Source organism: Sparus aurata, chromosome 12, assembly GCF_900880675.1.
Source record: "Sparus aurata chromosome 12, fSpaAur1.1, whole genome shotgun sequence".
Classification (NCBI taxonomy): Eukaryota; Metazoa; Chordata; class Actinopteri; order Spariformes; family Sparidae; genus Sparus; species Sparus aurata.
Window position 1 is genome coordinate 26,888,248 of NC_044198.1, and position 15,736 is coordinate 26,903,983.

A 15,736-nucleotide genomic window follows, 5' to 3' on the forward strand; every position below is an offset into this window, starting at 1 on the left:
GACAGGAGCTGTTGGGCCTTAGCGGGTGGCTGACTGAATTTGGTGGTGGTCCCCTTCACTTTCCTTTGCAGTATCGTGCAGTGTGGTGTGCTCTGACGGTGTGTGGGTTTTCACGTTTGGTGTGTCTCATTGGACCCCTTCCCCTCTCTCTCAGGTAGTCACCTGCGCTGGAAGGCCCACAGCCCTGCTAACTATACCCTTACTAATTGAAAGTTATAGGGCCAAAGGGTAACTGTGCAATACAGGCTACAAAACAATCCCCACCAGACTGTATATAAATTTGTTTTAGAGAATTGTGTACAAAAAATATTAATAAACTTGTCTATTTTTGGAAGCACGTCTCTGCTCAGTGACTTTGAACCTGTGACCTTTTTCTTTGTAATACCAAGTGGTGGTATCCATCTAAATATTTCCTGGGGGCGAAATTCCCCTAGTTGGCGTTGTTGGATTTAAATTTAACGTGACCAAGTAAAGTACACCCTCGCTGCTTTGCCACAACACTGTTTTAATTTGTTTATATGATGCGGACCCTGCCACCTTTCTAGCTTCAATCAGCATTCTGGGACCTTGTTTTCCTCTGAGAACAGCTTGTTTATTAACTGGTGGAACAAATACATTGTTGGGTTCCACAGATGAAGTTGTTCACTGTGGATTTCAAAATGGACTGAATTGACCTCAGTTACCCATAATTCTCCAGTCTTCACACCTAAGTTCAAATTCAGCTTTGAGCTACTATTGGTCAGGGTGACAGACCTCCCACTGACCAAATAGTCAAAACTCCAGCCCTTTTCTTCTCCACCTCTCTCTCCACGGGGCTGCCTGCCGCACTCCCCAAAGAACTTCTACTCACAGCAGCGACACAAGGTCCCGCTAGTATTCCAGCTTAGTTAGCGCCAGCAGCTGTAACGCAAAGCTTGCCAACTAACCACTCAATCCAAGGAACACCAAGCACTGAGCTGCTATTCTTGCAAAGGAAAGGAGCGACCTGTTTCCTTCACCTGCAGTCTTTCATCAGACCTTGGACAGCAAGAACAGCACTGTTCAACATTGGGATTACAATCTTCTCTTGCTTGGTTTATCAGCCCAGGAACCACCACCACATCTCCTTCAAGGACTGGTAACGTTGAACTGGGCCTAAATAGCATACAGCGTAGCATGGCATGACTAGGCACAGGACTTTAAACTCTGGTTGATGGAATGCAAATGTGTTCAATCTGTGTTTGTTCACTGTTTTGGTGTTATTGTTATCTCAGGTCAGGTCATTGGTAGTTTGTTTTTCTACATGGCTAATTTGATGCTAGTTGAATTATGCTTCACACAGACTCAGGGTCTTTGCATGCAACTAGCCATCTTCTATAATATGGCCTCACATGACACGCACACACACACTGCTTCAGTACATCATATCCACATGTGATATCAGTGAGCACATGGTGTGAGCAACCACCTTTGTTTCTTTGATCTTAAAGACACACACACACACACACCTGTGTATAGTACATGTGTTTCAATCTTTGTGTTTGGTCAAATGTTTATGAACCTTCATGCTGTCTATTTAATAGTTCACATGAGTGAATATTATTACCAACCTCTACTCTGTCAATGGTAATATTGGTTGTAGTTATTAAGTCATTAATTAATCAGTCAAAAACTGACAGCTTAGGACATTTTTCTGATACTAATATGGTGAACTGGCTATCTTTTCCCTTCATCAAGTCTGGTGCCCCAAGGTGATATAATATGAATGGGATCTTATTAGTTTTCATAATAAATAATTATTCTTTATATTCATTAATTATTATTGAAAGCCAAATTTAACCTGAAACTCCCTTTTATGTTGCATGAAGTACCCCATATGGTGCCCCATGTGACATAGTGTAAAATAGTAGATTTCTGAGTGTGTATTATCACCTCTTTTTAATTCTAATAACAACATAGCACTCTTTTGAAAATAGGGACTGTCCCTGAAATGGTGGATCCGTGGTCACCCTATTTAACACTCAACAAAGAACAACAAAGAACATGTGGACATTTAAAAATGTCTGAGAGCGATCCCAAACCTGAGTGAGAATTTATTTCTGAGTAGATTTACCACCAGGTTACACTTCAACACATTCAATGAACCAAAGAGGAGCAGGAAGAAGAAGTTTTTAAATCAACTAAATCTTTAAATTCCATCACCTGTGACCTCTGTTTTCTTTCATCCACCTTGTTAATAAGTCTTATTGCTCTTTTCTATGACACATACAAAGGTTTAGTACGATTCGCAGACGAGTTGCCCCGCACCTCAAAATATGGAAGAATAAGTGAACAGAACAAAATATGAAGAGAATCAAAATCTGAACCGTCCTTTGTTCAAAACAGCAAAACATTGACACACTTTCCACTTTGTTCATATGTCCCATCAGTAAAGTCTGTTAAATGACTCTTGTTCAATGATTTCATGAACAGATTCACTTCATCCACACAATCAGTTTGTTGGAGCAGAATCTCAGCTATGTACAAGCAAATAATGAAGCATCTCCTTATTGATTATGATCATGTGAACTGAAGTCATCATGAGCAGCGAGAGCCTCCGTGGCTGAACAGACACAGGAAGGATTGCCGCCTGAAGAAAGTCCAACATTTACAGAACAACAAGAAGGCGTCAAAGTACCACCCACAACATTTTGACAGGTGATCTGTGTGCAGTGAAGAAATGCCACAACAATCAGCTCTCAGCAACAATGAAGTCTGAAGAAATGAAACACACAATTTAACCCACTGACCCTGAAATGACTTCAGTCTATTTGAGTTCACAAAACTCAGCAGAGACCCCAGACCAGCCAAACTGAAGTCCAGCATAGAGAGGCTGAGTGAATGTGGTCTGGACTCTGTGGAGGAGAGTCATGGTGTCAGAGACGCTGTATAAGGACAGAATACCTGCACTGTGATCCAGGTACACTCCAACTCTGGAGGACCGAGGACCTGAGATAGGAATTTTGACTTTGCTGTACCAAAAGTTATAACTGTCTCTGGAACAAAATAACCTCCAAGATTTGTCATTGTGTCCAAACAAACTTTCATTTGAGTACCCTGCTCTGCTGATATTCTTGTATGCAACTGCTACACCAACTACTCCTCTCCTTTCCACCTCCCAGTAACAACGTCCAGTCAGACACTCTCTACTCAGGACCTGCCACCACCGAGTGAATCTGTCTGGGTGACTAGAATAAGACTGTTGTTGACTCACTCTTGTTGCTTTTCTGTTCCCTTCAGATAATAACAGCTCTCTGTTTGTTGTGTTTGGATCCAGTGTGATTTCACATGAATATCTTAAGAAGTCAGCTCTGGTCATGTTCTCTGGTTTTGGCAGTAAAACATACACTTCACTCTCTGTCAGCGAGATGTTTGTCCATGTCTCTCTCAGGACGTCCTGTAGTTTGTCTCTGACCTCCGACACAGCTGCTGTCACATCCTCAAAGTACTTGAGAGGACGGATATGGATGCGGGATGAGTGCGTAGACTCACTGAGTGCTGACAGTGAGGGGTAGTTGTGTAGAAACTGGTTGTGATCCTCTGTGTGTGAGAGCTTCTTCAGCTCAGCATCATTCCTCTTCAGCTCAGTGATCTCCTGCTCCAGCTTCTTCTGAAGCTCTTTGACTTGACTCACTTCAGTTTCCTGCTGGGATCTGACCTGCTGCTTCACATCAGAGAGTCTTTTCTCCATGAGACCGATCAGCTGGGTGAAGATCTTCTCACTGTGCTCCACTGCTTTATCAGCAGAGCCATTGATGGCATCCACCTCCTGTTGAAGCACCTTCACATCTTTCTCTCCGTCCTGGATTCTCTGCTGGATGTTGTGTCGACTCCCCTCCAGCTCTCTCTGCCTCTCAGTCCTCTCTGCCGCCACTGACACTGTTTCGTGGCCTTTATGTTCGTCCACAGAGCAGAGATAACAGATACACTGCTGATCAGTACGGCAGAACATCTTCATCACCTCATCATGACGAGAGCAGATGTTCTCCTGGAGCTTCTCTGACGGCTCCACCAGCTTGTGTTTCTTCAATGGAGCCACATCATGATGAGGCTGCAGGTGTTTATCACAGTAAGAGGCCACACACTGCAGACAGGACTTAACTGCTCTCAGTTTCCTCCCAGTGCAGAAATCACAAGGCCACATCTTCAGGTCCAGCATAGCAGTGATCAGCAGGAGCAGCTTGGAGTCCAGTCTCCTTCAGTTCCTCCAACAAAGCTGCTAACATGGTGTTTTTCAGCAGCTCAGGCCTCGGTGTGAAGCTCTTCCTGCACTGAGGGACAGCTGTAGATCCTCCTCTCATCCTCTGTGTCCCAGTGGTCTTTAATACAGTTCTTGCAGTAGCTGTGTCCACAGGGAATAGTCACCGGATCCTTCAATAGATCCAAACAGATTGGACAAGAAATTATTTCTTGGTCCAGCTGAACTGCGTTCTGCATCATTTTGCCTCTCAGTGACAACAACTGTCTGAGCTTCACTTCCTGATACCTCAAGTAACAATGACGGAAACAAGACAAACAGAGTGGAGAGGATGTGGTTAACCTTTGCCTTTAGTTGTAAAATATTTCTTTGCTCCTCAGGCTTTGCTGATATTTCCCTATGTCTTCTTCTGATTCTGTAAAGAATCTGTTAAAGTATATATGTGTGTGTGTATATGTATATGTGTGTGTGCGTGTGTGTATGTGTATATATATATATATATGTGTGTATATATATATATATGTATGTATATATGTATATATATATATATATATATATATATATATATATATATATATATATATATATATATATATATATATATATATATATATTACCGTTGAAGCTGCACAAGGTGGAGCTAGTTCATTGCAGTGGTTCCCAACCTAGGGGTCGTGGCCCTCGTAAGGGTCACAAGATAAAACTGAGAAGTCATGAAGTGACTACAGAGGAAAATAACAAATTTGTCTTCATCTTTTTTTTTTTTTTGTCGTATTTGCTTTCTTATCACAGATCATTGTTGACCGCTCTTGGGCTCGACAATTAAAATAAAACCAAAGGAAAAGTTCAAGGATGAAATTTCTCTTCAGTGGAACTGGTTAAAACTGAAGCTGTCTCCAAAATAACTCTCCGTTTACAGGATAAAAAATTAAAACTTACTATTTAATGGTGGAAACATTGTACATGTAACTGTAAGTAACTAAGGCTGTCAAATAAAACAATCTACAGTGGTTTTATGTTTTGTTATAGCAGCTGGTATAGCAGTATTACAGGTCAGTTTGTTTGACTGCTTTGTAGTGTATTGGGATCTTCACCAGGGCGGTTTTCCATGAAGCAGGATTAAGGAAAACCCTCACTTATTTTGATAAATCTGTCTTAATTAATTGAGACTTCCATTCAATCACCATGGTTTTTCACGCACAGTTAAAGGAGCACTCTGTACTTTTGAGGAAGAAATGTTAAAAAGAACAGTCAATTGGTCAATTTTTTTTCTACCTAATCAAACTAAATAAACAAACATGAAGAGGAAGAAGGAAAACCTCTATGAACTGCTACTTTCTTAATAATAACACCAGATACTGTAGATACTGATGGACTTCACTTTATAGTTCACTTCTGGTTTCACAAATCAACTCATATACAATCAATGACAGTCATCTTGACATAAATATTGCTTAAAAGCTCCTAAAGTCTCATTATTTCTTTTTTGAATCCTATTACATTGAGGCATAGACTTTGCTGATGTTTCTCTAACTCTTCCTCTGATTCTGTTCACTTTTCATTTCCTGGTTAAAAACAGCTGACAGTACTTGTCAGACTATTCATGAGCACATGATGGAGCCAAAGCACCGTTCTGGTGTTGAGTTGCAGACCAGTGAGACTTTCTTCTAAGAAACTGGTGGAGGAAGTGATTTGATACTCTACTAGTGCAAAATACAACTATATAAAAATGGGCATGTTGTGGCAGCACCTCAGTACCAGCCTGTTTATTTCTGAGTCTACGGGTCGTCTTACATCGCAGCAGCTGTTTAAACTCACTACTACGGCTTATTTAATCATTTACATTCAATATACCAAAGAAGACAACGTTTCATGAATAGTAAACATATAAAACTTTACAAATACATTAAACAGTCACCAATGAATAATACTTCTTTAAACCCTGTGTAGAAAGTCACCAGACTCCCTTTAAAAATCGCTCAGTTTGGTAAGTTATTAATGTCAGGAGACTTTATAAACTTTGATAAATGCTGTCTACATCACATTCTTAACTATTTGGACATTCCTGTTAATTCAGCAAATGTTTTTACCTGAGGATATTTCATCGTATCGGTTTCTACCAGCCGAATAACAAAAAGTCAAAGAAGTTTTTGCTTTGGTATTAACGCACAGTTCACTAGCAAGGACCACACCTTCAACAAGATACGTTTAAACGATTTATTATGAAAGAAAGAGAAAACGAAAACGTTGAAGATCTTGGTTCTTCGAGCTCTTCGAGTGCGTTGTGGGGAAGCTCTGTAGAGAATCCGCCGCCGCACTCTGGCAGCGACGGACCCCCTCATGGTCCTACGAAGGAGAGAAAGGAAAGAAGAAACATGGAGAGAGAAATTGGGTGGGGGGGAGGGGCGCAGAATATGAGAGCGAAGACGAGGAGAGGGTCAGGTGGTTATTTATAGGAATATCGGAAGTTGGCGCTGTTGAGGTGTGGTCCTGCTCCTGAAACTTCGCCATATAAGCTTCAATTAAAAGAGCACTCTGTAGTTTTGGTGAAGAAATGTTGATGAGAAGAGAAAGATCTTCATCTGTTTCTGAATAAACAAACTGACCTTAAAGGACAATACAATTGATACTGTTTTACTTTGTTTATATGTTCGGGACCCTGCCACCATTCTAGCGTCATGAAGTGTTTTCTGGATGTTTTCCTCTGAGAACAGCTTGTTTATTCACTGATGGAAAAAATACATTGTTGGGGCGCACAGATGGAGGGATTCACTGTGGATTTTAAAATGGACTCTGAACTGAACTCAGTTTCCCAGAATTCTCTAGTCTTAACATCTAGGTGCCATTTCAGCTTTGAGCTACTATTTGTCAGGGTGACCATGGGGCTACCTGCACCCAAGTTCTCTTCTCCTGGATTTTTCTGGGCCTAACAGCTGCTGAGAGCTGCCAGCTGCATCTCCAGCAAGCCAAAATAACTTCACCTCACAGCAAAGACACAAGGTCCTGCTAGTATTCCAGGTTAGTTAGCACTAGCAGCTGCAACGCAAAGCTTGCCAGCTAACTATGCAATCCAAGGAACACCAAGCACCAAGCTGCTACCTTGCAAAGGAAAGGAGCTGTTTCCTTCACCCATCAGACTTTGCTCAGCAGGAACAGCATTGTTCAACACTGGGATTACAACCTTCTCCTGCTTGGATTATCAGCCAAGGAACCACAAGCACCTCTCATTCAAAGACAGCATTGGATGCTGGCGACCAGCTTCATCAGCAACATCACCAGCAAGACTATACTGGTAGGCCATCACAATTAATGGGACCTTGCTGGTGGACCAGCTTCATCATGCTGGTCCACCAGCTAAACCAGCACCAAACCAGCACTAACCAGCATATGCCAGCATAGACCAGCATGGAAATCGTGCTGGTCTATGCCTTTTTCTTTCAGCAGTATTGTCTGTTTGTCTGTAATAGTGTCATCTGGCATAAGATTTACTCAGAATTAGTTACTATATTTGGAACAAAAATTCAATTAAAATCAAAAGGGACAAACTCCTTTTTGGCCTTTTACATTCAACTTCTACAAATTTTTAAACAAAACTTTTATTTGGTATCCTAATTATTGCTGCCAGAAAAGCAATTACAAAGGAATGGTTCCAACCGAATGCTCCATCTATGGAGAGCTGGTATGATATCATCTATGAAATCTTTGTAATGGAAAGAATCACCTTTTCATTGAGGCTCCAGCAACATACATTTAAGGAAGTGTGGGAAAAATGGAAAGCGTATATAGCCCCGAAACACCCTTCTTTTGTTTGAAAAAAAGGGGAAAATATTGCTTATATATTTCTATACAACTTTTGTGGTTTTTTTTATTATTATCTTTTTTGTGTCAACAACTTATTTCATATTGCAGAGTATGAGGAGGAGTGAATTTGGCTGTGAAAATCCAATACAGGACACAGAGTCAGTGAGGTTGTCACAGAACACCAAGTTTATTGAATACAAGTTTCAAACCTGCAAGATTTTGGGCTCATTTGAGGGTAACCGAAACCAACTGCACTATAAATGCAACACTTTGTTTGTTGCTCCCGTTTCTCTCACAAGTTTGTAGGTGGTTATGGGTAGGGGAGGTCATAGGCTTGAGAAAAGAGGTAGGTTTTTAGACGGGATTTGAATGTGGAAAGTGAGGGAGAGTCGCAGACTGGTTGGGGGAGAGAGTTCCATAGTCGGGGTGCTGTTCTGGAGAAGGCTCTGTCTGGATGGTGGTACGGTCAGAGTGAGAGTGGAGGAGGATCGGAGGGGTCGGGAGGGGTGATGGGGGATAAGGAGGTCAGACAGGTAGGGTGGGGCCAGGTGATGGAGAGCCTTGAAGGTCAAGAGGAGTATTTTGAAATCGAATCAGTGAGCACATGTTGTGAGAACCATCATTGTTTCTGTGTTCTTCAAGACATATATACACACACACAGTCACAAAAGCACACAGGCATGTATATAGTACATATTCGTTAGATTGTGTGTTTTCATCTTTGTGTTAAGTAAAATATGTTTGAACCTTCATGCTGTCTACTTAATATTGTACAAGAGTAAATGTTACCAACCTCTACTTTGTCAAGGACTCCAAAATCCTTTGACCATTACTAGCCGTTATGGTAATATTGGTTGTAGTTATTGAGTAAATTATTAATCAGAATCACAAAATGAAAGTATAGTATCTTTTTCTGAGACTAATTTGGTGAATTGGCTATCTTTTCCCTTCTTAAAGGGTGGTGCCCAAAGGTGATATGATATGAATTGGATCTTAGAAGTTATCATAATTAATGATTATCCCTGATAATCATCAATTATTATTTATAGCCAAATTTAACCAAAAACTCCCCATTAATGTAGGAAGATGATGTAGCACACATGGTGCCCCGTGTGAGGCAGTGTAACACAATGTAAATCTGAGTTTGCTATAGTACCTCACTAAAATTCTAGTAGTATTAAAATTCTGACTTCTCCAAAACTACATAGCTCTCATTTGGAAAGAGTTACTGTCCCTGAAAGTGCGGACGTGTAGTGACCCTATGTAACACTCAGAACAGAACACAACAAAGAACGCAAATTTCCCTCAGGCTGAATAAAGTATCTATCTATCTATCTATCTATCTATCTATCTATCTGTAACACACAGGAGTGTGTGTTGAAAAGTTAAAATGATTAAAAAGGTGATTGTGAGATTGTGAAGTTTAAAATCAGACGAGAGAGCAGTTGTTTGAAACCAAGAAACCACAGATGCATTAACAGGATACACACTTCCGCATCGCTGGCGCTCACCGTTCCAAGCACCCGCCTCTTGGCGTTCTGGTGCCCTCGGTGTTACGGCGTTCGGTGTTACGGCGCTCGGTGTCACAGTGCCGCCGTCCCAGGTGCCCACCGTTCTGCATCCGCCGTTCGCCCTCACGCCCTCGTTGTCACGCCGTCTCTGTGTCCGTTTCTTCTCTTTCCTGTTTTCTGCTTACTTTAGATCCTTTTTAAAGTCTCGCCAATCCCGTTTTCTCAGGTGTGCTGATTGTGTTGAGGGGGTGTCACAGCCGGGGTAAGGCTTTTCAAAATAAAAGCACAACACACTCACAGTGTACAATTCATGCAATAAAAAATTCACAATTAAAACAACACACTAAAAACAGAAATGTTACAAGTTAAAAACACTGGGAGCCTAAAATACGCAATAAAATTACCTTACCCCTGTGACATATCTATCCATCTATTGATCTATCTATCTGAACAATTCAGTGCGAATTTCCTTCAGAACAGATTTAAGATCAGATTACACTTCAATATATTCAATGAACCAAACAGAAGCAGAAGGAAGAAAAATCTGTATGAATTTCTTTCTAAATAATGACACCAGATACTGTAGATACTGATGGAAATCACTTTATTTTGTAACTTTTGTTTTCACAATTGAATTCATATAAAATCAAAAATAGTCGTCTTGACAGAATTGTTAATTGAATTGAATATTTGAGTAAAATGTTACATAACAGTTCTTTAACCTTAATGTGCAACGTCATACAGACTCTCGAAATTAAATTGATCTTAATATAAACAGCCTCTGTAGATTTTCAGTGATTGATCAACTGGTAACATTTTCAAATCAACTAATTTCTCTTTTCTCTGACACATACAAAGCTTTAGCACGAGTCACAGACGAGTTGCCTCACACCTGAAAATATGGAAAAATCAGTAAACAGAACAAAATATGAAGAGAATCAAAATCTGAACTGTCCTTTGTTCAAAACAGCAGAACATGGAGATAGGAAGGAGCGCTGCCTGAAGAAAGTCCAACATTTACAGAACAACAAGAAGACGTCAAAGTACCGCCCACAATGTTTGATTGACAGGTGATCTGTGTGCAGTGAAGGAATGCCACAACAATCAGCTCTCAGCAACAATGATGGAAACACAACAAGTCTAAAGAAATGAAACACACAATTTAATCCACTGACCCTGAAATAACTTTGAATGTCTATTTGAGTTTGCAAAACTCAGCAGAGTCTCCAGGCCAGTTCAACTGAAGTCCAGCATAGAGAGGCTGAGTGAATGTGGTCTGGACTCTGTGGAGGAGAGTCATGGTGTCAGAGACGCTGTAGAAGGACAGAATACCTGCTCTGTGATCCAGGTACACTCCAACTCTGGAGGACCGAGGACCTGAGACAGGAGTTCTGACTTTGTTGTGATAAAAGTTATATCTGTATGTGTAACAAATTAACATCCAAGATTTGTCATTGTATCCAAATCTACATTCATCTGACCTCCCTGCTCTGCTGATATTCTTGCATGCGACTGCTACACAACCTTCTCTCCGTCTCCCTCTCCACTCCACCTCCCAGTAACAACGTCCAGTCAGACTCTCTCTACTCAGGACCTGAGGACACCCAGTGAATCTCTCTGGGTGATCATAATATGACTGTTCATCTTTCATGTATGTTGCTTTTCTGTTCCCCTAAGATAATAACAGATATGCATCTGCTGTGTTTGGATTCAGTGTAATTTTACATGAATATCTTAAGAAGTCAGCTCTGGTCTTGGGCTCTGGTTTTGGCAGTAAAACATCCACTTCCATCACTGTCAGTAAGATGTTTGTCCATGTCTCTCTCAGGATGTCCTGTAGTTTGTCTCTGACCTCTGACACAGCTGCTGTCACATCCTCAAAGTACTTGAGAGGACGGATCTTGATGCTGGATGAGTGTGTAGACTCACTGAGTGCTGACAGTGAGGGGTAGTTGTGTAGAAACTGGTTGTGATCCTCTGTGTGTGAGAGCTTCTTCAGCTCAGCGTCTTTCCTCTTCAGCTCAGTGATCTCCTGCTCCAGCTTCTCCTGAAGCTCTTTGACTCGACTTACTTCAGTTTCCTGCTGGGATCTGACCTGCTGCTTCACATCAGAGCGTCTTTTCTCCATGAGACAGATCAGCTGGGTAAAGATCTTCTCACTGTGCTCCACTGCTTTATCAGCAGAGCCATTTATGGCCTCCACCTCCTGTTGAAGCACCTTCACATCTTTCTCTCTGTCCTGGATTCTCTGCTGGATGTTGTGTCGAATCCCCTCCAGCTCTCTCTGCCTCTCAGTCCTCTCTGCTGCAGCTGACACTGTGTTGTGGCCTTTATGTTCATCCACAGAGCAGAGATAACAGATACACTGCTGATCAGTACGGCAGAACATCTTCATCAGCTCATCATGACGAGAGCAGATGTTCTCCTGGAGTTTCTTGGACGGCTCCACCAGCTTGTGTTTCTTTAATGGAGCCACATCATGATGAGGCTGCAGGTGTTTCTTACAGTAAGAGGCCAAACAGAACAAACAGGACTTTAAGGCTTTCAGTTTCCTCCCAGTGCAGAAATCACAAGCCACATCTTCAGGTCCAGCATAGCAGTGATCAGCAGGAGCAGCTTGGAGTCCAGTCTTCTTCAGCTGCTCCACTAAAGCTGCTAACATGGTGTTTTTCAGCAGCTCAGGCCTCGGTATGAAGCTCTTCCTACACTGAGGGCAGCTGTAGATCCTCTTCTCATCCTCTGTGTCCCAGTGATCATTAATACAGTTCTTGCAGTAGCTGTGACCACAGGGAGTAGCCACCGGATCCTTCAGTAGATCCAAACAGATTGGACAAGAAATTATTTCTTGATGCAGCTGAACTGCTTTCTGCGCCATTTCACCTCTCAGTGACAACAACTGTCTGAGCTTCACTTCCTGATAAGTGAAGTTAGAATGACGCCTCAAGAAAAGCAGACAGAAGAGGATGTGGTTAACTTGCTCCACATTTGAAAACATCAAAGTTTTTAGTTGTAAATTATTTCTTGACTACTCAGTCTTTGCTGATATTTCTCTAACTCTAATAGGTAAAAGTACAGAGATATCATCAGCAAAATGTACTTGAATGTATCTAAAGTAAGATTAGATTGTTAAAACTGATGTATCAACCTGTAAAGGCTGAAGCTCATTTATTGATCACCATACAATACTACAGTTGTGACAGAGCAGCTCCGTCACTAACTGTGGGCAGCGCACACACACATACACACAATGCATATTGCTTTGTGTTACCGCTGGCTGCAAGGAGCACACCCACGCCTGACACACAGCTCTACGACCCGTTTAACTCTACAGCATTAAAGACATCCTGCAATTCATTCCTTAACTGTTTGGTAGCGTGATCAAGTTTTATACATATTTATACACACTCACACAATTAGTCCACACTCACCATGTCCTCGGCCATGGAGGCAAAACGGGGGGAAACCATTTCCGCCCTTAAAAAGAGTGAGATGCGAATCTCTTGGGTCATGTGACCATGAATACAAATATTTTATTATTTTCATGCTGATTGTGTGGCAAAATGACTTGTTTTGTTTAAGTGGAAATATTCAGATGACAGGGGCGGCTGTGGATCAGTGGGTGGAGCGGGTCGTCGAGTGATGGGAAGGTCACTGGTTCGAATCCCGGTTCCTCCTAGTTGCATGTCGAAGTGTCCTTGAGCAAGATACTGAACCCCAAATTGCTCCTGATGAGCAGTTTGTGCCTTGCATGGCAGCCTCTGTCATCAGTGTGTGAATGTATGGGTGAATGTGGCATGTATTGTGAAGCGCTTTGAGCAGTGGTTACACAGCAAGACTGCCAGACAGAGATAAATCATGTTGCTTCGTTTACGTTGTGTTTCTTTTGTACAATTTGCATATTATTTTCACTTTCAGAAATATTTGCTCCCTGCATTGTGGAGGTTGGGGGTAATTAAAAGGTATTTTTCCTATATACATTTTTCGACCATGCCATCGTTTTCGTTTCGTTGCATGTTGCATATTGCATAAAGAAACAGCAGCTGGTAGTTCAACACAGGACATATATATACTGTACATTTTACCGTGGAAGATGTTCAAGGTGGAGCTAGTTAAGTGCAGTGATTCCTAACCTAGGGGTCGGGCCCCTCGCAAGGGTCACGAGATAATACTGAGAGGTGGGAAGTGACTACAGAGGAAAAATAACACATTTGTGTTTGTTTTTTGGCTTTTTTGTCGTCTTTCTTTTCTTATCAAACACCATTGTTGACCTCTCTGGGGCTCGACAATTAAAATAAAACCATCTGACAAGTTCAGGGAGGAATTTTCTCTTAAGTGGAACTGCTGAAAACTGAAGCTCTCTTCAAAATGACTCTCTGTTTACTCCATGAAGAACTAAAACTTATCGTATTGGGATCTCCAACAGGGGGGTTTTCCATGAAGCAGGACCAAAGAAAATATTCACTTATTTCGATAAGTCTGTCTTAATTAAATAAGACTTCATTCCATCACCATGGTTTTAATGCACAGTTAAAGGATGATTCTGTAGTTTTGATGAGGAAATGTTCATGAGAATAGAAAGATCTTCAATGATTGATTTGTAGTATCTGCCTAAACAAACTAAATAAACAAACAGGAGCAGGAAAAAGAAAAAAACTTGAATGTTTTCAGTGCTCCACATTTGAAAACGTCAACGTTTTTAGTTGTAAAATATTTCTTGGCTCTTCAGGCTTTGCTGATATTTCTCTAACTCTTCCTTTGATACTGTTCACTTTTCTTTTCCTGGTTAAAAAAAAATGCTGACAGTACTTGTCAGATCATTTATAAACACTTGATGGAGCCAAAGTACCATTCTGGTGTTTAGTTGCAGGCCAGTGAGACTTTCTTCTAAGATACTGGTGGGGAAACATTCAGATACTTTACTTAGGTACGAATACAACTAAATAAAAATGGGAATGATTTAACCATTCAATGTACCAAAGGAGACAGCATTTAATTAACAGTTAACATATGAAACTTTAAAAATATCAGTGAGCACATGATGTGAGAACCACCATTGTTTCTTTGCTCTTCCAAACACACACACACACACACACATGCACACACACACACACACACACCCCTATAGTGTACATGTTAGTTAGATTGTGGGTTTTCATATTTGTGTTAAGTAAAATACTTTTGAACCTTCGTGCTGTCTATTTAATATTGTACAAGAGTGAAAGCTACCAACCTCTACTCTGTCAAGAACTGCAAAGTCCCTCCACCATTATTAGCTGCTATGGTAATATTGGTTGTAGTTGTTAATCAGAATCACAAACTGAAAGCTTAGTACCTTTTTCTGAGACTAATTTGGTGAATTGGCTATCTTTTCCTTTCTTCAAGGGTGATGCCCAAAGGTGATTTAATATCAATTGGATCTTATTAGTTATTATTATCAATTATTATTTATAGTCAAATTTAACCCAAAACTCCCCAATAATGTAGGACCATAAAGTGCCATACATGGTGCAGCGGGTGGGGCAGTGGACCATGCTATAAATCTGAGTTTGCTTTATTACCTCACTAAAATTCTAAGTATTAAAATTCTGACTTCTCCAAAACAGCATAGTGCTCTTTTGAAAAGAGGGGCTGTCCCTGAAAACACGGACGTGACGATGTAACACTCAACAAAAAACAACAAAAAACACATGCAAACATTTTTGAGAGCGATTCCAAACTTGAGTGAGAATTGATTTCTGAGTAGATTTACCAGCAGGTTACACTTCAACACATTCAATGAACCAAACAGGAACAGGAAGAAGAAAAATGAGCTATGAGCTGCCCCTTTCTTAATAATATCACCAGATACTGTAAATACTGATGGACATCACTTTATTGTTCACTTCTGTTTTCACAAATCAACTCAGATACAATCAATGACAGCGATCGTAACATAAATGTTAATCATTAAGCTATAATTTCTCATTGTAGTCTCTTAATTCTTATTGCTCTTATTGCTCTTTTCTCTAACTGACACATACAAAGGTTTAGTACGAGTTACAGACGAGTTGCCCTGCACCTCAAAATATGGAAGAATAAGTGAACAGAACAAAATATGAAGAAAATCAAAATCTGAACCATCCTTTCTTCAAAACAGCAAAACATGGACACACTTTCCAGTTTGTTCACACGTCCTGTCAGTAAAGTCTGTTAAACGACTCTTGTTCAA

General features: G+C 40.8%; 1 protein-coding gene and 1 pseudogene across 1 annotated transcript; both read right to left on the bottom strand.

Moving 5' to 3' along the window:
- Positions 1 to 2,044: 2,044 nt before the first annotated feature.
- LOC115592989 (tripartite motif-containing protein 16-like) lies at positions 2,045 to 7,557 on the bottom strand. The gene is made up of 2 exons (XM_030436307.1): positions 7,533 to 7,557; positions 2,045 to 3,594 (listed from the first exon to the last, which is right to left on the bottom strand). Exons 1-2 carry the CDS (start codon positions 7,555 to 7,557, stop codon positions 2,786 to 2,788), a joined length of 834 nt encoding a protein of 277 aa, XP_030292167.1. The 3' UTR covers positions 2,045 to 2,785.
- A 3,143-nt stretch (positions 7,558 to 10,700) lies between these two features.
- Positions 10,701 to 12,403, bottom strand: LOC115592219 (tripartite motif-containing protein 16-like; annotated as a pseudogene).
- Positions 12,404 to 15,736: the final 3,333 nt, after the last annotated feature.